General features: G+C 50.4%; 1 protein-coding gene across 3 annotated transcripts; it reads left to right on the forward strand.

Moving 5' to 3' along the window:
• The first annotated feature begins 20 nt into the window (after window positions 1-20).
• CPSF7 (cleavage and polyadenylation specific factor 7) lies at window positions 21-23,645 on the forward strand. Of its 3 annotated transcripts, none has more exons than XM_028137508.2 (10): window positions 21-83; window positions 711-819; window positions 7,392-7,610; window positions 8,445-8,548; window positions 9,063-9,235; window positions 12,952-13,366; window positions 14,086-14,204; window positions 16,779-16,947; window positions 17,580-17,745; window positions 21,803-23,645. In XM_028137508.2, exons 2-9 carry the CDS (start codon window positions 766-768, stop codon window positions 17,740-17,742), a joined length of 1,416 nt encoding a protein of 471 aa, XP_027993309.1. In that variant the 5' UTR covers window positions 21-83; window positions 711-765; the 3' UTR covers window positions 17,743-17,745; window positions 21,803-23,645. The 3 variants fall into 3 exon arrangements, with proteins under 3 accessions (XP_027993309.1, XP_054581777.1, XP_054581776.1); XM_054725802.1 differs by lacking the exon at window positions 21-83 and adding an exon at window positions 94-156; XM_054725801.1 differs by lacking the exon at window positions 21-83 and having other exon boundaries at window positions 716-819; window positions 9,063-9,208.
• The last annotated feature ends 884 nt before the right edge of the window (window positions 23,646-24,529 follow it).

A 24,529-nucleotide genomic window follows, 5' to 3' on the forward strand; every position in this document is an offset into this window, starting at 1 on the left:
GGGAGGCGGGATCTGGGGGGCCGAGAGCGGTTCGCGCGCTTCGGGCCTAGTCCGGACTCGCCGCCTCCGCCGCCATATTCCCGGTAACGGGGGCGCGCGGCCGGGGGCCGGCGGGGCCGGAAGAGGGCTCGGGGCCGGCGCCGAGGCGGGGAGGGGGTCGGTTGAGCTGGGGGCCGCGGGAGTCGGCGGAGGGAGGGCGGCGCGGGCCTTTGTGGGAGGGGGCGGCGGGCGCTGGGCCGGGGCTGCGGGAGGCAGCGGGGCGGGCCTAGCGGGGGGCGAGGACTGGGCCTGGGTGGGGAGCGGGGGCGGCGGGAGCTCCGAGACCCGCGGGGACTCGGACCCGGGCCGCCGGGGCCTAGGCAGGTGCGCCGGGCGGGGGCTGCGGGCTGTGCCTCGGGCGTTCTTCGCCGCGCCGCCCGCGGGCCCCTCGGAGCGGAGGCCTGGACGTGCCCGCGGCGCCATGGCCAGCTGCGGCGCGGCTCGGCTCGGGTCGGGCCCGGGGGTGATGGGCAGCGAGCCCCGCGAGCCTGGGCGGCCCGGGGGAGCGAGGGGCGGCGCGAGGCCGGGGGCGGGGCGGGGCGCGGCGGGTGGGGCCGAGCTCGGGTGCCCGGAGGCTGCGTCTCTGGAGACGGGAGGTTGGCCACCATGGCCCTCCGTCCAACCCGGGACCCACACGCCGTCTAACTGTTGCCTCTTTCTGGATATCGCAGTGGCATCTTTCTTACTTTGTCCGTTTTCCGGGCTCGCGATCTGCCTTCCGGAGCCATGTCCGAAGGAGTGGACTTGATTGATATATACGCCGACGAGGAGTTCAATCAGGTGAGGGGTCGTGCACAGCTGGGGACTCCTGGGTCAGCCGGGAACCACCTCCAGCATACTTGCAGTGGCTCCAAGTTATGCCAGCCCTTGGGGGTTTCGCTGCCTCTTTCGGGTCCCTCTAGCACAGACTTCCAAGTCTTCTGACCATTCTGTGTGTCAATTTAATCCTCAGGCTTAATTAGAAAGGCTTTGATTTAAGAGCAAATAAAAGTCAGGTTTAACGGAATGGTGCGTCAACCTGTGGAATGTGCTGCCCCAGGAGCCAGAGTTGGATGTCTGTCTCCAAGGCTGACCACACTTACAAACCAGAATCCTGTCCTTAGCATTCACAGGACAACGCTGACATCTGTTCCTTTCTGGTTGTCTCAGACTGCAGCGGGGAAATAGTTGTTAGTCCCTCCTCTCTCCCATAAGGCAGTGCAAAGGCACAATGTAAAGATACTCTAACATTTAATTTCAGCTCCATTCTGATTGCTTTAATCTCCTCTAACTAGCTTGACTTCAGTCTTAAGGCATTTTGGTGGAGTCCCTTTTACTGATGAATGTAATTGTTTGGGAGATTAGGGGAGAGGCAAAGGCTTGGGACAGACAGTTAAAAAGCAAGTATAGACCCACTTACATACCTAAGTTGGATTTGTTGGTGCTTTTATGTTACCTCAAAGAACATTATACAGTGATCTTCCTTGAAACAAGCATCTCATATTTAAAATTTAAAATTTGATTCCGAGCTCTTGAGGTCACATCTCAAGAATGTTGCAAAGTCTCTGTCTAAAACTTCATATGTTGCCTGGGTTGTTTTCAGCGCCATTCTACTTGAGAAAGCTGGTTCTTCCCATTGGCATCGCTCAGTGGGTGCACATTAGGGTTGGGAGAGGGTAAAAGAACAAACTAGAGAAGGAAAGCATGCTGCTTGGACTCTGGCTTGGATATGAGGCCACAGAAGAGGGTGAAATACATGCTCGTTTTTTTTCCACTTGGCATAAATTTACATTTAAAAAACTTTGTAAAGTATTATGCCTTTTTAACAGATTTAAAAACACAAGAATGTAATGACCTTGTACCCATTATACAGCTTCACCAGTTATACGTTTTTTTAAATGTTTTTTTATTGATTTTAGAGAAAAAGGGAGAGAGGGAGAGAGAGAAACATCAATCAGCTGCCTCCTGCAACACACGCATGTGTGCGCCACGCACACACACACACACACACACATGCATACATGCACACGCGTGCGATTGAGCCGCAACCCAGATGTGCCCTCACCGGGAATTGAACCACTGACCTTTTGGTACATGGGGTGATGCTCAACCAACTGAGCCACACAAGCCAGGCACCAGTTACACTTTTTTTTTTTTAATATAATTTTATTTCAGAAAGGGAGAGAGAGAGAAACATCAATGAAGAGAGAGAATCATTGACTGGCTGCCTCCTGCACACCCCCATTGGAGATCAAGCCTACAACCCGGGGAATGTGCCTTGACCGAATCATACCATGACCGCCTGGTTCATAGGTCGATGCTCAACCACTGAGCCACGCCAGCCGGGCACCAGTTATACTTTTTTTTTTTTTTAATAGTCGTTTTCTGGTGTCTCCTCAGGTAAACTGGATGTGTCTACATGTGGGTGTTGATTGACTTAAATACATGAAAAAAAATTTGTTAATTTCAAACAAGTCAAATACTATAGATAGAAAGGTTTAATATAATAAGTAGGTTACAAACCATTGCTTTCCTGAGCTTCCCATGCTACTTTGAGGCAGACTTTTACTACCTTTTAACAGGGTACGGTTGTTTTTAAACACATGATCGGAAGAAAAGGAGACGACTCCCTGCGTGGAGCTGGCTCCCTCTGTGGGCGGGGAGCAGCGCTGCTTGGGGAAGGGGCAGGAAGGGTCGCTGACCGCAGGCCTAGCCACAGTTGGCCTAAGAAGGCGAGAGCTCATTATTTCCTGCACAGTGTAAGTTGTAGGTCAGAGACGAGACACCGGCCTTGTCCACAGGTCACTGCTTTGTCAGAGGAGAAGTCCTTGGCCTCAACAATTTGTGTCCTCTGACCTCTTACGAAAAGGGATTTTTTATGAGTCTAAGAGAAGCCAAAGATGGTGTGTGGGATCTAGTAGACATTTATACCAAACAGACAATATTTGATGCTCAGCAAGTCGGAGAAAGTGTAGATTCTTAATGTCTTGTGGAGGGTTGGGGGAGGAGTGCTTATACCCCCATCAGGGAGTTAATTTTTGGCAGGAATGGTTTTAGTGGTATTTGGAGGCTGCTAAAGAAATAATGAAAAGCTCTGTCTGGCTGGAATGGTTAGAAGCAGGCTTAGAGTGAAGGCAGTTGGGACAGATAGTGCTTTAGAGTGTTTTAAGAATGTTCTTGATTCACCCCAAACTGACCCAGGCTCAAAAACTCCATCACATGGACTTTGTTCCCCAGGGAAAAGGAATGCGTCTGCTCGATGGAACCCTACGGCGCTGACTCCCTGATCTCTCCCGTGTGCTGCCAAAAGCCTCTTACAGAGCGCTTTCCTCCTGTTCACTGGGAGGCTTGGGACCCACAGCTCCTCCCCGGGCAGGGGCAGGGCCGGGGAGCAGGGGCCGGGGAGCGGCCTCTCCTGAGTGTTTTGTCTCCGTTCCTGTGCAAGACAGGCAGGCCCGGTTCCCTTCCTCACCCCCGTCAGCAGGTGTTTACTGAGCTCCTTCTGTGTGCGAGGCCTGTGTGGGGACTAGTGAGGTCAAAGGGGAAGAAGCGTCCATGCGCTCAGAAGTGGTGTCTCTGGTGGTTGAGGGTAATGGAGAGTGACAGGACGGAGGCTGTGAGGTGAGGACTGTGGAGATGGTGATTATAAAACCGGAATTTTTTAGCTTTGGTTACAAGTAAAAGAAGCAATGCTATCAGGTAGATCGCTTTGAGAAAAATAAATCCTGGGCTTTATTACTTCCCTCAGATATCAAGGAAAGGGGGCTGGAGGTCAGCATGCAGATGAGGAATTGTTAAATTTAAAATTCTGCTAGTTCTCTTGTTAACCAAGAAGCTTCATGAGACAATCACAGTTCTGTGCTGTCAAACACAAAGTTCTTTGTGAGATAGTCATTCAGTATTAAATGCTGCCTTTTTAAGTAAAAATTTTTTGGTGTTTTTTAAAAAATATATATTTTAATTGATTTCATAGAGGAAGGGAGAGAGAGAGAGAGAGAGAAACATCACTGATGAGAATCATTGATTGGCTGCCTCCTGCACGCCCCACACTGGAGACTGAGCCCACAACCTGGGCCTGTGCCCGGACCGGGAATCAAACCGTGACCTCCTGGTTCATAGCTCAACCACTGAGGCACACTGGCCAGGCTGCCTTGTTTATCTCTTTTTTTTTTTTTAAGTAAAAATGTTATTGTTAATTTGTAGAGTTAGGTTTTGCCTGAACCTAATGCATCACTGCATAAATCATTCACTTATTTGGTAACCAGAAAAAGCTTCAGGTCATTATCTGTTCTTTGTTTTACCAACCAGAAGTAGAATGAATTGATGTCACTAGCAGATTTAAATCCAAATCCAAATTGATACCTTGTTTCTTCAGTAAAATTTTACCCCAACACCACCCGCAGGAGGCCTTCCTGTGCCGGGAACAGCCCGCCACCCTCTCTGGGCGGAGGCGCTGTGGCCCGGAGAACCGTGTGCATCTCGTGACCGCTTCGCACTTGCTGAAGCCTTTGTGTTTCGTGCCGTGGTGAGGTGACCCGGGCAGCAGGGCCTCCGGACGAGCCTGGTTCTCTGAGGGACCCTGAGCGGGTAGCTGGTTTGCCGAGGCTTACCATATGGGGACGCCCTGGCCATACGTTTGCCCTCTGAGCTGCCCAGGTCTGAATGTGGGTTTGTTACCCAATTACCAGTGGTAATTTTTGTCCTTCCGCTTTTAGACACACATTCCTTCCTTACATGGAAGGAATTCCAACTTGATTCCACTGACTATCCAAGATGGTGTGTTTTAAATTCCATGTCAAAATTCTCGATTAAAAAAAAGAAAGCAACCTAGTGAGAAGTAGTGCTCTCCAAGGATTAGGCATGGGAGAGGACCAAGTGCTTTCTCTGTCTTTAACCCCCGGGTAAATTGCCACAGCCGGGACATGAACAAAGAAGTGATTTATATGGAGTTGGGATAGTTCGAAACACGGGGTCTATAAAATATTTACACACAGAGTACTTGTCACCTTAGCCCTGGCTTTGTCTGCCTTACTCAGTCTGTCATCCACCTGCACTCGGCAGTGTTAGCTCCACCCATTTTAATGCAAGATCCTTACTTACTGGTTTGCCTAGCACAGTCTTCCAGTGCTTGTCTGACTGATTCCTTCTCTTGCTTTTAAGCCGCCCCTAAAACGTTTCTCTTGCCATTCTCTTTCTGACATTTTTACAAGGTTTAAACTCCTCCCCTGCGGGGTTTCTTAACCAGCGGTCGCCAACCGGTGGTCCGTGAGGTCCGAAAGGTTGGCGACGGCTGTCTCAGAGTATTTGTGACCTTTGAAATCATTTACATGCCTCGGGAAGAAGCAGCCTTCCCCCTTGCTTAGCAGAACACTGACGTTGGAGTGCATGTTCCCATTGTACGTGAGGTAAGCCGAGGCAGTAAAAGACGCTGTCCAAAAGGGCGAGCTGGTGTGCAGGCCTCTGAATCGGCACGGCCAGGCGGCTCAGGCTGCGTGTCAGCAGGCCGCCGGTTGGGTTCCTGGTCAGTGCCTGGGTTGTGGGCTCGATCCCTAGTGGGGAGCATGCAGGAGGCAGCCAATCGGTGATTTCTCATTGACGTTTCTTTCATCTTTACCTCTCCCTTCCTCTCGATCTAAATCAATGAAAACATACTTCTTAAACAATGATTTTTGTGGTGAGTCTCACCTCTCTGGTCTCATTTGAGAATCAGCAGTTCCTGTGTTGTATTGAAGGGAGACAGTGGAGCTTCCTGTCCTGAGTCCTTTAGACAGGAAATGACGCTTCACGGAACTAGGCAAGTTACCTAATGTAGGTGTTTCCTTTATTCCCTTTTTTAAAAGGCAGCAATGGCATGAATGGGCTGTGGCTTCCGAAAACACTTTGAACTTCTGTCTCTGTCATTTTGGCAGCTGACTCTTTAGCATTGTTTGAATGTTAGAGTGTTAGCTGGAAAAATACTTCTCTGATCCTTTAAAAAAAGATCTGAGATAATGACATTGCAAACTCTGAAATTAAGATACTTTGATAGTCGTTCTTGTGGTTTTAGGGGTTTTGGTGTATAGTGTTGGTCAGCTTGGGCTTCCATACCAAAATAATGGAAACGGGGTGCTATGAACAACAGAAATTTATCTCTCACTGTTCTGGAGGCTGGAAGGCCAGAATCAGGTTTGGGTTCTGGCGAGGCCCCGCTTCGGGCTGTGGACTGCCGGTGTCTTACATTCTCACCCCTCGGAGAGCAGAGCAAACAGTCTCTCACTTGACTCTTATGAGGGCCCTAATCTCATCCATGAGGGCTTCCCCCTAACGCCCTCGTTTCATCCTAATCACCTGCCAAAGGCCCCCTCCGAATACCATCCCACTGGGGAGTGGGGTTTCAGCATAGACATGGGGGCGGGGCACACAGGCAAAAAGCATCTACAGCAGCGCTCGCCAGCCTGGCGGCCCTCGGATCACCAGTGGTCCTCGCACCACCGGTTGGCGACTGCTGTCGTCCAGAATAGACACTTACATTGTAATGCTCACTGTGACGTAGCTCATGGTATGGATACATCTCTTTTCTGAGCCTTATATTTTAGAGAACTTGTCATTGTATCATTAAACATCTCTGGTATTGCTCAAAGATATCTCTTCTGTAGGCGTCATGGTAATATATTGGATCTGCATGTCACTTGAGAAATAGAAACTTAGTGAGGGAAAATTCCCCCAGAGTTATTAACTTGCTTTTTACTTTATTTTTTAATGTTTTTTTGACGATTATTAGAAAGATGGGATTGTGTACTCTGAGTTTTAGAGATTCCCTAAATCATTTGTGTAAATCAAATAATTTAAACCAGTAATTTCCATTATTTTTTGTTTTGGTTCCCATTTTAACATGCCTTTCCCCTGATTTCTATTTAGAATAATGTTTGTGTAACTCTTGATTTTGAAAATGCATAAGATACTGAAATTTCATTAGTGTGTCTTAGACGCGGTGTTTAGAAGCTAACCTCATTGATATCAATAGTCAGTGTGTCCTTGCATTCTTTTTTTTCTCTCTTTTTTTTTTTAAATACTTTATTGATTGAGGTATCACATATTTGTCATCAACCCCCCTCCCCCCAATTCTTGCATTCTTATTTAATCGTCATTTACCTTTTAATTCTCACAAGTGCCTGGAGCTAGAAACATTGCAGACAACTCACAGGGTCTTAGAAGAAATATATACATTAGCATAATTAAGTGAAATAGTTTAAATGAGGAAGTTTCCTAGAGTAGGACAAGGAAGCTTTGTACATTTTACAAAGTATTTGTGGATTCTAAGTAAACTAGAGTGAAATAGAATGGACAAAATGAAAGGTTTGCAAACCCACCTTTGCCGACGCCTCATCTCTTAGGACCCAGAGTTCAACAATACAGATCAGATTGATCTGTATGATGACGTGTTGACAGCCACCTCACAGCCCTCAGATGACAGAAGCAGCAGCACTGAGCCACCTCCTCCCGTTCGCCAGGAGCCGTCTCCCAAGCCCAATAACAAGACCCCTGCAATTCTGTACACCTACAGTGGCCTGCGTAACAGGCGGGCTGCTGTTTATGTGGGCAGCTTCTCCTGGGTGAGCGTGGGTAACCTAAAAGGCTCTGGGGGGCTGGGGGAGAGCGCTGGGAGGTGATGGCATTTTCAAAAACCAATGTTGCACTGCTTTGTGCTCTGATGGGGTTGGATTTCTTTTTCCTGGGATCAGGTTGGATTGATCTCTGAAAGAGAGCTATCCTGAGGACGTTCTGATGCCGAAGAACGCAATGATTAAGTGGGTAGTTGCTTTTTCTGTCATCTTGTTACCACCCCTGACCCTGGGGCTTTATGTCTAGCAGGGTCATCTGTGGGATGAGATTTCAGAGTGAATACCTTGAACTCTTGGTGGTCATTAGATGGTCCTGTGATAATGATGGGTGACAGGGATCAAAGACCTTGATAGCTCTAGTACACTCGGGGTAGGTGGTGATTGTTACTCTGCAAGTTACTGTGTGACATGATTTTGGGCTGGTGGGGGGGGATTGTTCTTCCAAATTAGGAAATGTATATGCTGGGGGGAAGCTCCTGACCGTGGTCAGCTCTGCATATCAGACCTGTAATTAAAAGCTGCTAGTATCAGCGTTTGAGCTGATGACCAGCCAGCCCAACTGGCAGTCAAAGTTAAACTAGGTTTGACTCTTACTCTCTAAAGGTGGGGATTATGGAGGGGGTGGGTGTTTGGAATTCTCTAGGGGGAGGACAGTAAGAAAAGCCTGCACTAATTGAAGTATTGATGGGCTTTGGGTTTTCCTGTGGGAGGTCATGACTGTGAATAGAATCCTAGGTTTGGGGAAAGGGTTGGGGACATTCTGGGTTGGGGGTGGGGGGCAGTGTAGCTCCTGACATTTCTTCCTTTTCCATTTTGCCGGCCCAGTGGACCACAGACCAGCAGCTGATCCAGGTTATTCGCTCTATCGGAGTCTATGACGTGGTGGAGTTGAAATTTGCAGAGAATCGAGCAAATGGCCAGTCCAAAGGGTGAGGTCTGGGTTTGAGAAACCCCTTCTAGTTTGTAACCGTTGGGATAACAGGTCTGCACTCTATCTTGGCCCTGGATTTTAACCCCTCCCACCCCTGGCCCAGTTCACTGCCTTGGTTTTGGCAAATTGCCTTAGAATGGGGACCTGGCTGCAATGTAGTAGACCATCTATTCCTTGAGGGGCAAAGAAAGCTGACTTCTAATTTCAAATAAGTAGGAAGATTATAGACTGACACCTTTTTGTTGTTGGTAGTGTGTGTGTGTGTGTGTGTGTGTGTGTGTGTGTGTGTGTTCAGTAATAGCAAGGTATCTTTTGCTTGGCCAGTTTTCACTAAAAGTGGAAGAAAATGTCTTTGTTCTTCTGTTGTCTATAGATCTCACTCATTTTTTTTTTTTTTTTTTAAATTTTTATTTCGCCTCCCCCCGCCCTTTCCCCGCTTCCCACGGCCTTCTGCGCAAGCCCGGCCCCCAGTGCGTAATCCCCCTCACTCATTTTTAATGTTTCTTCCTCAGGTATGCTGAGGTGGTGGTAGCCTCTGAAAACTCTGTCCACAAATTGTTGGAACTCCTGCCAGGAAAAGTTCTTAATGGAGAGAAAGTAGACGTGAGGCCAGCCACCAGGCAGAACCTGTCACAGTTTGAGGCACAGGCTCGGAAACGTGAGTGCGTCCGAGTCCCAAGAGGGGGTACGTGGAGACCATCTGTACGAATGGGGGAGGCTGTGGGTTTGTTTTCTGTGGTGTAGGCTCAGCCTACAGTGTGAGGAATTTGGGGGAGGGATGGGGTGGTTGTGGGTGGCAGAATGGTCAGGTCGGCCAAAATGAGGCCTGTGTGGGAGTCAGGTTTTACTTTGGTTCTGCCACTAAGTCATGTGACTGGGGGCTTATTTCCCCATCTGAACTCGATACATGATGTTTAAAGTTCCTGTCAACTCTAAATTGTGTGTTTCTGTCTAAAAAAAACTCAGTGTATAGTGAGTGAATGGGCTTAATTTTAAGACATACCTTTATAAATTTTTAAGAAGGAACCACCCTAAAATATAAGTGAGGTATATAAAGATGGCTGTAATCTATATATATATCTATATATATAAAAGCCTATATATATAAAAGCCTAAGCAACCAGCCGACCGTCTGACCAGTAGCTATGATGCGCACTGACCACCAGGGGGCAGATGCTCAACACAGGAACTGCCGAGCTGCAGTTCTTGGGTGATGCACCCAGAACCAGAGGAGGGAGCCCGATTCCGGGGTGCGTCACCCGAGAACCGCCCTCTCGCAATGCAGGACCCCTTGGGGGATGTCGGAGAGCCGGTTTCAGCCCCATCCCTGCAGGCCAGGCTGAGGGACCCCACTGGTGCATGAATCCATGCACCGGGTCTCTAGCCCATTGGCTCCCCACTTTGGGTCTGACTCCCCACCAGGCCTCTAGCCCTTTGCAGAGGTCGTGGGTCTGGCCCTTACAGAAACTTTTCGACTCGGTTAGCTAAATGGTGAGGCGTGCAGGACCTACTGGCTGCGGCCCCAACATGTGGCGCCCACACCGGCCCATCCGCTTAACACCGATTTCCAGTGGAGGCAGCGAGTTTTCCCACGACCACTCTCAGCTGGGAAACTGGCTGTGGCTTCCCTCCTTCTGGGCAGAACGTAGTGCCAGTGGGCAACCTCCGGGAGGGAAGGCAGCAAAGGCGCAGCTCAGGTGGGAAGAAGGAGGTTCCCGCCGCCTCAGGACTCCGCCTGGGGGAGAGGCCTGGGCCGGAGCCTGACAGTGAGCAGGGCCCTGCCCTAGGCCGACTAGATTCCAGGCTAAGCAAATCCTGTTTGCTAGTAAATAATGGCATTTGCAGCTAAATGCCCCCAAGGCTTCAGTTCCTGCCAAACTTAGGGTAAAGTGAGGTGAAAGAAGCAAGACAGATACAGAGAAAGTGACATAATATTGGGAGAAGAGAGGAGGGAGCCTGATTCCGGGGTGCGTCACCCGAGAGCACCCCGAGAACCGCCCTCTCACGTCCGGGACCCCTCGGGGGATGTCGGGGAGCTGATCCTCGCAGGCCGGGCCAAGGGACCCCACCAGTGCACGAATCCGTACACCAGGCCTCTAGTTTGTCATAAACCAGGATGGGAAGGGTGCTCTGTAAGGAACGGACCTAAAGATGTGCTGGGGAAGGTGCGTTTACCAGGGTTTCTCCAGCACTTTCTAGGGCGCCCTTTCAGTTGCGGATATTTTAGTCTGCTTGGCAGTGTTTCTTACTAGAAAAGGAAGTGGCATCATACTACCTGAGCTCCACGCTAGCCTCTCTTAAGTGCATCTTCCTCCTTCATTCCGACTGCTCACCGCGCACCCTCTGATCCTGATTGGTTTCCCGGCGCGGCTCTCCCTGGGAGGGGAGGGCACTGACCAGCTGCTGCAGTCTTCGGTCTGCTGGGCAGCTCTGTTTCTCATTGTAAATTAATAAAGTGGCATTCTGGTTTATGAATCGGTCTCTGGTGAGTTCGGTGAGTGTGACTCAGTCTCCCAGGGCTTGGTCACCCCTGGTGACCTGTTCAAGTTGAGTTTCTGAACCTGGGAAACCTGAGGACCGGACCTTGGATTGGCCTGACGTCACGCGGTGCAGCCACCTGCAAGGCCCTGTCTGAAACGGCCAGCTGCCTCACTCTCCTCCTGCAGGGGGAGGCTCGGGGTGGCGCCGGAGGCCTCTCCACATAGTGCCTTGCATTGATTGGGTGGTCCTCGGGGACCGTGGATTGATGGATGGAAGGTGGAGCCCTGGCCCCTTCTCTCTTGCGTAGGAACAGCTGTCCTTTTACTAGATGGAGAGCATGATGGATGTGGTCTGAGCGTCCATTGCTCTGGTTTAGAAGGCACACACTCTTCCTCCTTGACAACGTGTGTTTTCCAGTCCCTTCTGTTTTAGTCTTCCTGTAAAACCACCTTCTTCAGACTTCCCTCAGGTGCATTGCTTTCCAGCTGCGTCAGGGGTAACATTGCTGCCTCACGTGGCTGGTGGTTCCTTGGTGCTGGCTTTCTCTGCTGCAATGGTGGTGGTGACTGAGCCTGAGCGGGGTTTTCCTCTGTCGTGGACTCGGCCTCTGTCCATTCGCTGAGTACAGTTGGTGGACTTCCTTTGCTGAAAAATGGTTGTTACCGTTGGGATTTGTAGTCAAAGATACAAAACAACCTTGTGGATGAGGGACAGTAGATGGAAGGCAGCTAACTGTCAGAGCTCACGCTCACCAACACTTGTTCTTCCTTCAGTTTGCAGAGCTCGGGGAATAAGCAAGGTGTCGTGTGTTTGAGACAGAAAGGAGGTGCTCTGATAGGCACTGGGATATGCTGCAGGGTGGTGAACCCCCTTCTGCTGGAACCGGAGTGGGGTGTACTGACAGGTTCTAGTCTAAGGAGCGCTCTTCCTTCTGCACTGTCTGCTGACGGCGTCTTTCTGCCTCGGAGACTCCCACGGCCAAGCGATCACGTTCTCCTGCTGGAGTCCACGTTGGCCAGGCCTAACGTGGCTGCTAGCGTGAGGGAACAGATGGAAGCAGGGGCTTGACAGTGCCAGGGCCATGCTGTCAGCTGCGTGCCAACATGCTCCGAGCCCGCTGTGCTTCACACCACACAGCGTGCTCTGATGTGTTCCTGGCATGCTGCCCTGTGGGGAGAACATGGGGTCATTGAAATGTAGTGGGAGTTCCCGCATTTGAGGCATGTTTTATTCCAGGCGTTTGCTAGGAGTCTCTGTTCTCAGCTGGGTGCCGTCTGCTCCTTCTGTGGGTAGATCTCTTCTTGGCTTACCTCCCATTGTCTCTCTACCTCCCCGTCTCCAGTCTTCTGGCTGTGTGTCTCTTTTTCATCCCAGTTTCCACTTTCGGTATATGAAGTGTCACCCATCCCAGCCCTTCCTTCTCTTTCCCCAAATTCCCTAGTTCAAGTGCCTGGGCAAGGAGGAAATTCCAAGTGTGCAGCAGGATAGAGAAGGCGACCAGCGCCAGTCTCAGGAGAGGGCCCTGCACTCTTACCAGGGGACATGGGATTTCACATCCGATGGACTCCAGCTGACAGTGATGAACATGCTCAACACTGTCATTTTCTCACGGGTATTAGGATCCTTCTGCACTTAAAAATACAAAACAGATCTAAGGATAAATAACGTGAGCACGGATGGTTCTAGATAAAGAATATTTTTGACATAAGCATTTAAGGTGGTATTGCCTTCTGGGTTTATGTCTTAACTAAGTCGCCTCAGCTTTTTCTCTGACGCCCAAGAAAAGGCAGTAGCTGATTCTACCTTCTTTTCAGCCACCTGTCCTTCCTCAGGAGGTGTCCGATGACCTGCTGGAGGATGAACTGGTCCTGTGGGTGTGTCTAAAGCCTGGGCAGTAACAATCGTCGTTTTGCTTCATAGGAATACCTCCACGGGCTCACTCCCGAGATTCGAGTGATTCTGCTGATGGACGGGCCACGCCCTCTGAGAACCTTGTACCCTCATCTGCCCGTGTGGATAAGCCCCCCAGTGTGCTGCCCTACTTCAACCGCCCTCCGTCAGCCCTCCCCCTGATGGGTCTGCCCCCACCTCCAATTCCGCCCCCACCACCTCTCTCCTCAAGCTTTGGGGTCCCTCCTCCTCCTCCTGGTATCCACTACCAGCATCTCATGCCCCCTCCTCCTCGATTACCTCCTCATCTGGCTGTACCTCCCCCTGGGGCCATCCCACCTGCCCTTCACCTCAACCCAGCCTTCTTCCCCCCACCAAATGCTACAGTGGGGCCTCCACCAGATACATACATGAAGGCCTCGGCCCCCTATAACCACCACAGCAGGTAAGATCTACCTTGTTCCTTCCACAGCTGAGCCAGGTGTAATGGGGTAGACAGGGAAGCATCTTCTCTCTCCAAGGAAGGAAGTGAGCACTGAATTCTGTGTTTTCCCTTGAGGGAAACTGTAGTCATAGTGTTGAGTCCTGGGAAATACTTATCTATGAGCTAATGTTTTTATTTGGTGTTTTGTTTGCATCTTACTTAACCTCTTGACCCAAACCATGTCCTTTGTACCCCTTTTTAAGGGGCTTGATTAAAAAGAGGGACGTAGACCCTGTCTGGTTTGGCTCAGTGGATAGAGCGTCGGCCTGCAGACTCAAGGGTCCCAGGTTCGATTCCTTGCTTTTGGGCACATCCCCAGTAGGAGGTGTGCAGGAGGCAGCTGATCGATGTCTCTCTCCCATCGATGTTTCTAACTCTATCCCTCTCCCTTCCTCTCTGTAAAAAATCAATAAAATATATTAAAAAAAAAAAAAAAAAGAGGGACGTAGGTGGCTGTTAGGGAGGCTATGAATGTCTAGCACTGTTGTTGGGTCATGCCAGAATTATCCAAGTATATGACATAAACCTTGTCGTTGAGGAGAACATGAGCACACAGAGCACGTGACCAGGCAGAAACCGTGTAAGAAGTCACAGGAGAGCCTCATTCCTAGTGTGGTATCACAGAGGGTAGTGAAGGTGAGCAGGGGTCTGGCAGTCACGCTGGTATCACTTCTGTGCAGCCGGGATTCGGGCCCTCCGCCCTCTGCAGTGAGTGAAGCAGAATTTGAAGAGATCATGAAGCGAAACAGAGCAATTTCCAGCAGCGCCATTTCCAAAGCAGTCGCTGGAGCCAGTGCAGGTAGGAACGCTGCCCTTTGCGGCCTTCTCCCTGCCTTCCGTCTCACACATTGCCAGGCCTTGTCATTTCCATCGGCAAGGAATTCAGCCAGATCCAGGTGGAGCACTGTTAGGTTCTTAGGAGTGGCCCAGCTAGCCCAGCCCGATGGCTGAGTGGTTGAGTGCCGACCCAGGAACCATGTCAGTATTGAGTGGGCATAACCAGAAGCCGTGACTCATGAGAATCTGGTTTCTAAAAGAAGATGATACGGGAAGTTTCAAGGTTCTGGTCTAAGTTTCACTTTATGACATTACCCATAGTCACTTCCTGTGAGTTTGCCACGTGAATGTAAATGTAGACTATCCAGTCTCCAAGTTAACCCTAAGTTCTATCATCTATTTCCCATAATTTCTCCACTTTGGCTGCAAAATTTAAATCCACAGAGTAGGTTAAAGATAGGAAGTGTACATATTATCTTTTTATTTTTCCCTCCAGACAATCTTCATTGGCATCTGAATAAACCTTTTTAAATTAAAAGTAATCTGCTCAGTGGGACAAGTCAGATATACAGAGGACAATAATGAAAGTCATTGTTCCCCACCAGTTCCTTCATACCAAGATGATCAAAAACCAAAGCTCTGTCTCCCTCTATTTCTGTTGTTCTCATTCCAGTCATTCAAACCACATGTACTTACTGAAAGCCTGTAAAATGGGCAGAAATGCCCTTCCCTGGTGGAGCTGACCTCCTGGTGTCCTGGACTCCTCCAGCTTTTATTTTGTTCTTACTGCCCTGTTCGGAGGAGCTGCCAGTCCTCGTTATCCCTGGACCTTGTCTGGTCTCCTGCTTTCCTTGCATTATCTTCTGTCCTTACTGCTCCTATCGTAGCTCAGAAAAGCTTTGTGGCCCTCGCTGCTTTGGCTCAGTGGATGGAGCATCAGCCTGCAGACTGAAAGGTCCCAGGTTCGATTCCAGTCAAGGGCACATGCCCAGGTTGCAGGCTTGATCCCCAGTAGGAGGCGTGCAGGAGGCAGCCGATCAATGATTCTCTCTCATCATTGATGTTTCTCTCTCTCTCTCTCTCTCCCTCTCCCTTCCTCTCTGAAATCAATTTTAAAAAGTATTTAAAAACTAGAGGCCCGGTGCACGAAATTCATGCATGAGGTGGGGGGGGGGGGGGCGGTGTCTCTCAGCCCAGTCTGCACCCTCTCCAATCTGGGATCCCTCTCACAATCCAGGACTGCTGGCTCCCAACTGTTCGCCTGCCTGCCTTCCTGATTGCCCCTAACTACTTCTGCCTGCCAGCCTGATTGATGCCTAACTGCCCTCCCCTGCCAGCCTGATTGCCCCCAACTGCCCTCCCCTGCAGGCCTGGTCCCCCCCAGCTGCTCTCCCCTGCAGGCCTGGGTCCCCCCCAACTGCCCTTCCCTGCAGGCCCGGTCACCCCAACTTCCCTCCTCTGCAGGCCTGGTCCCTCCCAACTAATCTCCCCTGCTGGCGATCTTGTGGCAGCCATCTTTGACCAGATGGGGTCAGCCATCTTGAGTGATGGTCAATTTGCATATTACTCTTATTATATAGGATAAATAACTAAAATAAAGTCTCATTTTATAAAAAAAGGCTTTGTGCAAGTACCCACCCTGTGACCACTGTCCCTGCCAGGCATTGCTCAGATTTGGGGAATGAAGGGACTAATTCTTAATGGTAGCATAATTAAATAAACAAAGAAAAATGTTAAATATGCATGTGTGTATGTATGCATGTGTATGTGCTATATACATGTTTTAGATATACATTACATGTATGTATACTTACACACATCTAATTATAAATTTAAGACAATTTAGTAAAAAATATGCAGTGTTAATGAAGTCCTCTGCACAGGCCCCCTACAAGTCTACCCCTTATAGTTTTATGTCTATCCTCCAGATGTTTTTTTGTGCATATAACAACATATATGTAATTTTATTGTTTTTACAAAAATGAAATGTTGTCTTGTAACTTCAAGTTAATATATTCTGCACATCTGTTACATCATGTGAAATAATAGTATTTACTAAGCCCTTACTGTGTGCCTGGCACTGTGCTAAGCGCTTTACATTGCTTCCTTTGTTTACATACAAGTTGGCCTCATGCTTTTTAACAACCACGTAGTAGTCTGTGGAACCAATGATGTATAATTATGTGGCTAGACCCTGTTGAAGGAACTTCAAGTTTCTAATTCTTTAACAGAGCAAACAACACTGAAACAAACATGATTAAGCTTACACTAGTACACAGTGTGAATAGAAGTAGGAAATGTTTAGAATTCCTGGGTCAAAGGTATGTACATTGTTTATGTCAATGGATGTTGTCAAACAGCCCCCAGACAGTGGTGCGCCAGTTTGCCCGTCCACTAACAGTGTCTGAGAACATCTGCGATTGCAGACCATGGAATATGGGCACCATGTAGTTTTATACCTGCCACCTCTGCCGCTTCTCTCACTGTGGTTCTGTGGGACAGCTCGTTCCTCTTGGCTTGTGTCCTCCTGAGTTCTCTTTGGCCCAGTTGGTTTACTGCCTCTGCTCACCCTGGCCTTTCCCATCCATCCCGTCAGGGGATTACAGCGACGCGATTGAGACGCTGCTCACAGCCATTGCTGTCATCAAACAGTCCCGGGTCGCCAACGATGAGCGCTGCCGTGTCCTCATCTCCTCTCTCAAGGACTGTCTTCACGGCATCGAAGCCAAGTCCTACAGTGTGGGTGCCAGCGGGAGCTCGTCCAGGTGAGCGGAAGGCTGCTTCCGTGGCCGGCCAGCCCTGCACAGCACTCTTCCAGGGCTGGCAGGGGCGGGAAGGAGCCCAGGGGATCTGGCAAGGCCCTGGCCGAAAGAGCAGACCGCGCCCTCTTATCTCCAGGGGAAGGAATTAACCTCACATTTACAGTAATCAGTGTTAGCGTGTTAGGTGAGGCAGTGGGTTTATTTCGGGGAAAAGAGACTGGTATAGCCAAGAACACGGGCTTCGGAGCTGCCCCTGCTTGGATTTGAATCCCAGTTATGCTCCTAACTACCTGTGTGACCCTGAGAATGGAATTACTCAACTTTCCAAGTCTCATTTTTCTCATAAAAAAGAGGGGGGGCATTAGTACGAATCTTACAGGTTTGTAAAGATCAGGTGAGAGAGTGCATGTACAGCTCTTAGCACTGTGCCTGATACATTAGTAAGATCTCAACAGATTTAACTGTTGTTATTTTCCAAAAAAAGACTCATCCTCCAAGGACCAACGCCATCAGCCAGGGGGTCCAGGAGAGGGCGGTGGAAGACAGGGTAGATAAAGGCTGGAAGACGCAGAGCACAGCACTTGGGGAGGACTGTGGTAGGCCCTCTGCGCGAGGCTCACGGATCTTTCTGATAGGAAACGACATCGGTCCCGGGAGAGGTCACCTAGCCGGTCCCGGGAGAGCAGCAGGAGGCACCGGGACCTGCTTCACAATGAAGATCGGCATGACGATTATTTCCCAGAAAGGAACCGAGAGCACGAGAGACACCGGGACAGAGAACGGGACCGGCACCACTGAGAGGTGGGACGCAGCCCCGTTCCCGCGGGTGGGCGGGCTTTATGAGAGTAAATCACTAACTGAAGATTTCTCTGTTTTATTTTTGTATTCACTGATTTGAGAGAGGAAGGGGGAGAGAGAAACATCGTTGGTTGTTCCACTTACTTAGGCATTCACTGATTGCTTCTCCTTTGTGCCCTGACCAGGGCTCTAACCCACAATTGTGGCCTGTGGGGATGATGCTCTAATACCCAGCCAGGGCTCTCTTTTTTAGAGCAAATACAGGAAATGGGCGGACTTTTGATGTAGTAAGTGAAAATTCAGGAGGGCGGATTTCCCGCTTGTTAGGAGTCTCACTCTGAGACGGGCCTGAGATTAAGAGACTTTTTGTTTGTTTCTTGGCGCCTTGCCTGGTATCTGCCACAGCAGGCCTAATGGCTAAGAGCAGTGTGTGCGGGCCTTGCCGAGTGTGAATCCACTCCTCCAGCCGCACTGCTTTCTGTCCCACAGTTTCTCACTTTGTGAATGAAGGTAAGAAAAACAGTTGTCTCATTGGATTGCTGAGTATTCAGTGAGGTAATCCCCATACCTGTTACATAGTAAGCTCTCAATGAGTGACAGCCATGTTACCAGCATTGCTATGCATAATTGGGAAAGTTGACCAATATAGAATACTTATTGTTTACAAGGTGCAACATTAATGATTTTAAAAATCAATGCCTAGTAAAAAGATTTTGAAAATCAAGATACTTTTTTCAAAGAGAAGAAAGCTGACCTGGAAGAAAGTTTCATAGCTTTGGAGACTGTGGAGGATACTTCAATGGAAGGATATATTCGTTTAGGGAAAGACGTATTGACAGCAAATACTTTTTCTTTTTTTAAAGCAAAACAAAAGCAGGAGAGTTGGGGTGGGGGAGCCACCTGGACTCGGGTCATTGAAAAATTGCGTGAGGCTTGGTTGGACCCAGGGCTGCAGCTCCGTGTCCATCTTGAGATGGGCTGCGGGTTGGACATGCGTGGTCTAAAGGCAAGGGGGACCGTCCGCTGTAGACCACACAAGGCCTGCGGAGTCACTCGGTCTGGCCCTGCCACGGCCTCAGGGGAGTTAATCACATGACCACGTATAGCAGGCTAATGTTTTAAAATGTATTTTTACTGATTCAGAGCAGAAGGGAGAGGGAGAGAGAGAGAAACATCAGTGATGAGAGAGAATCCTTGATCAGCTGCCTCCTGCACGCCCCACACTGAGGATCGAGCCTGCAACCCGGGCATGTGCCCTTGTCCAGAATCAAACCTGGGACCCTTCAGTCTGCAGGCTGATGCTCTATCTACTGAGCCGAACCGGCCAGGGCTGAACCTGAGACTGTCATTTTGCTTCATTTCTTCCACCTGTAAAATTGGACTGTTTCCCCCCAGTACGCGGATGATTCAATTGGAATAACTGGAAAATCCTGTGACCCACTGGGTCCCAGAAAACAGTCGTTTGGCTGGTGCAGGCCTGTTTGACAAGATGAGGAAAGTGAACTCTGAGGCGGGTTTCCAATCCCCCAATTTCTCTTATGTTGGTTACTCCATCCAAACAGTAATTTAATCCAAGAGAACTGAATCAGACACCCTCACAGTGTCAGTGTCTCACATTCTTATCCCAATGGCTCAGCTCCATCTGCAGTTACCAAGTTGTGACTTAGGAGATTTCTTGTTGGGGAGATGGTGCATGGGCCTTATTTATCTCAAGAACTTTGCAAACTCTATGTCCGTATATTTTAGTTAGGAAATAATAGTGCTCGGCCAGGATGGCTCAGTGGTTGATCATTGACCCATGAACCAGGAGGTTAGGGTTCGATTCCTGGTTGGGGTACATTTTCAGATTGTGGGTTCAGATCCCCAGTAGGGGGCATGCAGGAGACAGCCAATAAATGATTCTCTCTCATCATTGAAGTTTCTATTCCTCTCTCCCTCTCCATTCCCCTCTCTGAAGTCAATTTAAAAAAAAGTGCCTAATTAATAATGGTAGCTATTATTATTTTTATTTTTAAGAAAATAATAGTATTTATATTGTGCAAACAGGTGTTCTCTGAGAGCAAAAAATGTGTTACATCGAGCATCGGCAATAGTCAGCAACCCTTCTCCCTCAGGACAGGCACCGCCCTGGGGCCTGAGGTCTGACGCTCCGCTGCGGGACTCTGGCTGCTGTCTGCTTCAAACGTTAGCACCAACATGTAGCCGGGCTCTTAGGAACTGGCTGCTGTGGTTTACCTCAGCGGATGCACTCGTTGTCCTCTGCGTCTCGTTTTGTAGGGACAGTTCCCAGAGCACATTGCTTTCAGGGCGTGTGTGTGTGTGCTTTGGGATTTGAGGATACTCTTCCGTCAGTGGTTTTTACCTGTTGTAGTTCTTGGCTCTCACCTCATTATTTTAGAACCTTCTCCTGTTTGATGTATAGTCACTCTCACTTCATTGCTGTCCTCCTGGTCCAGTGAAAACTGAGCTTTCTGTTCAATTTTAATCCAATGCAAACATTCAGAAGCCCAAATGGTGTGACACTGAGAAAGCATTGAGGGCTTCAGTTTTCCCCACAGAGAAGGGGACAGAGCTGCCTGCATGGGTGTTTAGAGAAGCCAGAGGAGAGGCCACACCTGACTCTGAGGCTGACACTGCGGCCTCAGAGTAGAAGGATCGCACAGCTTGTGGGTGTCTGTGTTCTGTGTAGCTCCTTCAGCATACAGAAGTGCATACATAAAGGGTGGGCGTTTGTGTACTAGTGAAATCCTAAGCCTGATTTTAATCCCCCCTCTTTTGTTTGGTTATTGTTTCTATTTTATATACTAGAGGCCCGGTGCATGGAATTCATGCACTTGGTGGGGGGCGTCGTCCCTCAGCCTTGGCCTGCACCCTCTCGCAGTCCGGGAGCCCTCGGGGGATGTCCAGCTGATGGCTTAGGCCCACTTCCCACGGGCCTAAGCCGGCAGGTGGACATCCTTAGCACTGCCGCAGAGGCAAGAGTGGCTCCCGCCACCGCTGCACTTGCCAGCCATGAGCCCGGCTTCTGGCTGAGCGGCGCTCCCCCTGCGTTGAGCGTCTGCTCCCTGGTGGTCATTGCGTGTCATAGCGACGGGTCCCGCTGTTCAGTCAGTTTGCATATTAGCCTTTTATTATATTGATGGTCAGGTTCACCAAGCTCTCTGCAGATGAGCTTTGTGCCGTGAGAACAAGGGCTGAGTGGACAAGGGAGCTGCAGGCAGGTGGAGATGTGGCCGCTGGCTAAGCAGTGTCTTACGTGCGGCAGACGCTCGTCACTGCGCTCCAGTTTCCTGGATGGCGACTGCTCGTTGTTTCTTTAACTTCTGCGCTCGGTGTCCGGCCTGGCCGGGTCCCTGCACCGGGTGCTCCTGTGCTCTTGGCCTCTCCCCCGCAGCTGTCATCTGGGAAAAGTCTTAAACATTTCTTGAGTTTTAGTACAATTTACAGCACCTCTGGCAGTGGGTGTATGCGTGCGCACACACTCATAGAATGCTGTTTGAACCAGGGCTTCTTTAAGAGAAGAAAAAGTTTGAGCTTGAGTTTCCTGTTTAAGTACATGCTCCCTGCCAGGGCCTCGTAGGTGTTTGGAGGCGAAGAGGCTTTGGTTAAGCACACGTGTGTTCTCACGATGTCCCTCCCAATTCCAGATTCCCCCCTCCCCTTAAGGTAAGCTGTGACTTGCTCAGACTAGATTTCCTGAAACAATTTAAATTCACCATGTTCCCTTGTAACAACTTTGCTTGAAATGTAATTTCCATATTTTTCCAGCTCAAGTCTTCTTGAGACTTCATTTCATTGTCTTTGTCCCCCGCACCCTAAAGTAAGATGTCACTACTTTTTTCTCTGCCCCGTAGCTTCTCCTCCAACCAGTCCCGCACCATCCACAGTGCCAGACGCCGCAGACATCCCTTCTTTCTTTCGCTTCCCAGGCTTGCATTCTCTGTCTGCACCCGCTGCTGCATATGTTGGAACTTTGGGAAACGCCCTGGTAAGTCACTTAAGCCCCCACTAATCGGAAAGTAACTCTGATGTGTGTTCTCTTCGGATGTTCTTGTTGCAGGAGTCGGTCGGAAGCAAATGTTTTTTAATGGACTTGCATCTCCTCACCTCGATCAGGACTAAAGGACGGAGGCCGCTCCACCCCTTCCCTTCCCTCCAAGCCCCTCCCCTCCAGAACCCCAGGGAATGCCCTCTGCCCTCCCGGATCGAAGACTGCCGGCCCTCCCAGCCCCACACCTCCTGTTTGCCGGGGAAGGACCTAAAGACTGTTGGGAGGGGAGGCAGACAGGAGAAACAGGTCCGGCCCCGGGCTCCATAGAGAATGGTGCTTTGTTCAAGGAAACGGGAGTTTCTGCTTCTCCAGGAGCAGCTCAGTAGTGAGGTTGATGGGAAGCCTTCCTTCTCAAAGAAAAGGAACCCTTCGAGGGGATCTAGGAGAGCGACGGGGGTGCCAGGATATGCCCAGGGTCCTGCCCTCAGCACTAGGTTTGATGGGGCCACGAGGGTCCAGACCCCTTGCCAACACCACTTCGTTCAACTCCTTTCCTTCCAGCCCTTGGAGGAGGGACCATGAGAACAGAAATGTATGGAAAGCTGCTCTTGCTCTTGCTTTTCCTTCCCACGTACTGACGGTTTGTTTCCCTGGCCTCCCAGCCGGGCAGCCCCCCGCTCCTGCTGCCCAGCCTCCTCAGGGGACCGGCCCCCCTGTGCAGAGCAGGCCCGGGAGGCTGTGGCTGAGCCCGCGGAGCCAGTTCCCACCCTGCTTCCGGCGCGGCTGCCTCTGCAATAACCAGCTCCACCAGGTGTTCTGTTTCCGGGGCTCCGCCGTGTCGCACGGGAGGCCTCCCCCGGGGCTGCTTCCTTGTTTTAGAGGAGGCATTGCCGTTGGCGGTGGGGACGGCGGGCCCAGCAGCGAAGCCCTGGTGCAGTGCCCGGATGGGGAGGCACGGCGGGCCACGCACGGCCTGCCCCGTGGGCCTGCCTTTTTGTGCGGGTTTGATGTAAGCAGGGGCTCGCATCCCCGGTACCAGTTTCACTCCTCGTGGGGTAACCTGACACTAGCAGCCAGGGAAAGTCACAGGTGGGGTGTCTCCGCCTTTTGACCATGGACTTCCTGTCTCCCCGGGCTCTGCCTGGAGGTACTTCCTGCCTCTGATGAGCAGGGACAAGTGGAGCCGGACTTGAATGAGCTCCGTGTTCTAAGGACCACCGCTCGGGGCCATTTTCCACACGGGCATGGGATGGGCATGGGATGGGCATGGGAATTGCTTTGCCGTCACATCTACATTGTGATGTTCTTGTTGCTGAGGGAGGAGGCAGCAGGGCCCTGCCGTGCCCAGGGGGCGAGGGGCGCTGTTTGCGCATCTAGAGGGCACGTGGCATCTAACACGAGAAGAGACGTGACGTGAGACGTGGCGTGTGAGGTTAGGGTCATTGGAGACCCTTGTGGCTCAGGGAGAGACTGAGTTGGACTGAACCCTCTCTTCCCTGCACGCTTCTGACCTGGCCCTCCCGTCCCCCAGGGCGGCCCCCGGGGCTGGAGAGGCACATGCCCTTGGGACAGGCGACAGGTTTGTAGCCCCTTTTTTCCTGTCCCAAGTCCCAGCCCCACCTCCACCTCCACCTCAGAACGTGGCACCCTGCCCGCCGGCGAGTGCTGGGTACTGGGCGTACCCTCGAGAGCGGCTCCCCAGCAGGTGGCAGGGAGGAGAGGACGCCGGGAGCTTCTCCCCGTTTGTTTTGTTTTTATTCAGTGACGCCATTTCTAGTTTTGTTTCCTGATAGCAAGAGGAAAGCAACCCGTCCTCCGGAAGGCCACGGCCCGTCCCCTGTTGTCGGTGACTTGTTTGTCTTTCTGATAGGTTGAAAATTGTGTAATAAACTTGATGACGCTGTCAATCTTTTATACTGCATTGTATTTTTTTCCTTTTGTAACAAAGTATTTTTAAATAATAAATGGGGTGTGAGCTGTTTTATGGATTCTGCATTGAATAGATTTGTTGAGGTGTCGGGCATGGGCGTGGGCTGATGCAGAGGCTGCGGATGGTAGTGAAGCCCAGTTCGTTGGACTCGCATGCAGGGCGTGCAGTTGCCTGTGGTGCACCCAGGAGGCCGCTAGCCACCTAACAGTCCGGTTAAAGTCCAGGTCATCCTTTCCCAGGACTCCTGAGATTGACTCCCAGAGTGAATGTCCTCCCTGTACAGGTGTCCTGATGTCAAGTTCAGGAAGGGAAGTGGCCCCGGGATTGAGAAGTCTGATGGGCAGCGCCTCCTTCCACCCACTGGTCTGACCGTGGGCAGTCGAGATGAAACCAGAGCTGTCCTGCCGTCCACACGGGTGCTCCAAGAACCAGAGATCAATGGGAATGGACCCGATCGAGAGCTGAACTGGGAAGTGCAGATTAGGAAGCAGAAGTGATCTTAGGGTTCCAGAAAACTTGACTTTTAAAAAAGCCAGGTGAACGGGAGCGTCGTGTGACCGAGATGAACCGGAAACCAGCTGATGGATACTGTGCATTGGGACCGGTAAAGGCAAAATCTGTAAAAAGAATTTTTTTAGAGATTTTTAAAAAATATTTTTTTATTGGTTTTAGAGGAAGGGAGAGAGAGGAACATCAATGATGAGAATCATCGATCGGCTGCCTCCTGCACGCCCCACACAGGATCGAGCCCGCAACCCAGGCCTGTGCCCCTGACCAGAAATTAAACCGAGACCTGGTTCATTGGTTGATGCTCAACCACTGAGCCTCCGCAGCTGGCAGAACAAGTAGTCTTGAAGCAGAAGGGA

This window comes from Eptesicus fuscus, chromosome 13 (genome assembly GCF_027574615.1).
Source record: "Eptesicus fuscus isolate TK198812 chromosome 13, DD_ASM_mEF_20220401, whole genome shotgun sequence".
Classification (NCBI taxonomy): Eukaryota; Metazoa; Chordata; class Mammalia; order Chiroptera; family Vespertilionidae; genus Eptesicus; species Eptesicus fuscus.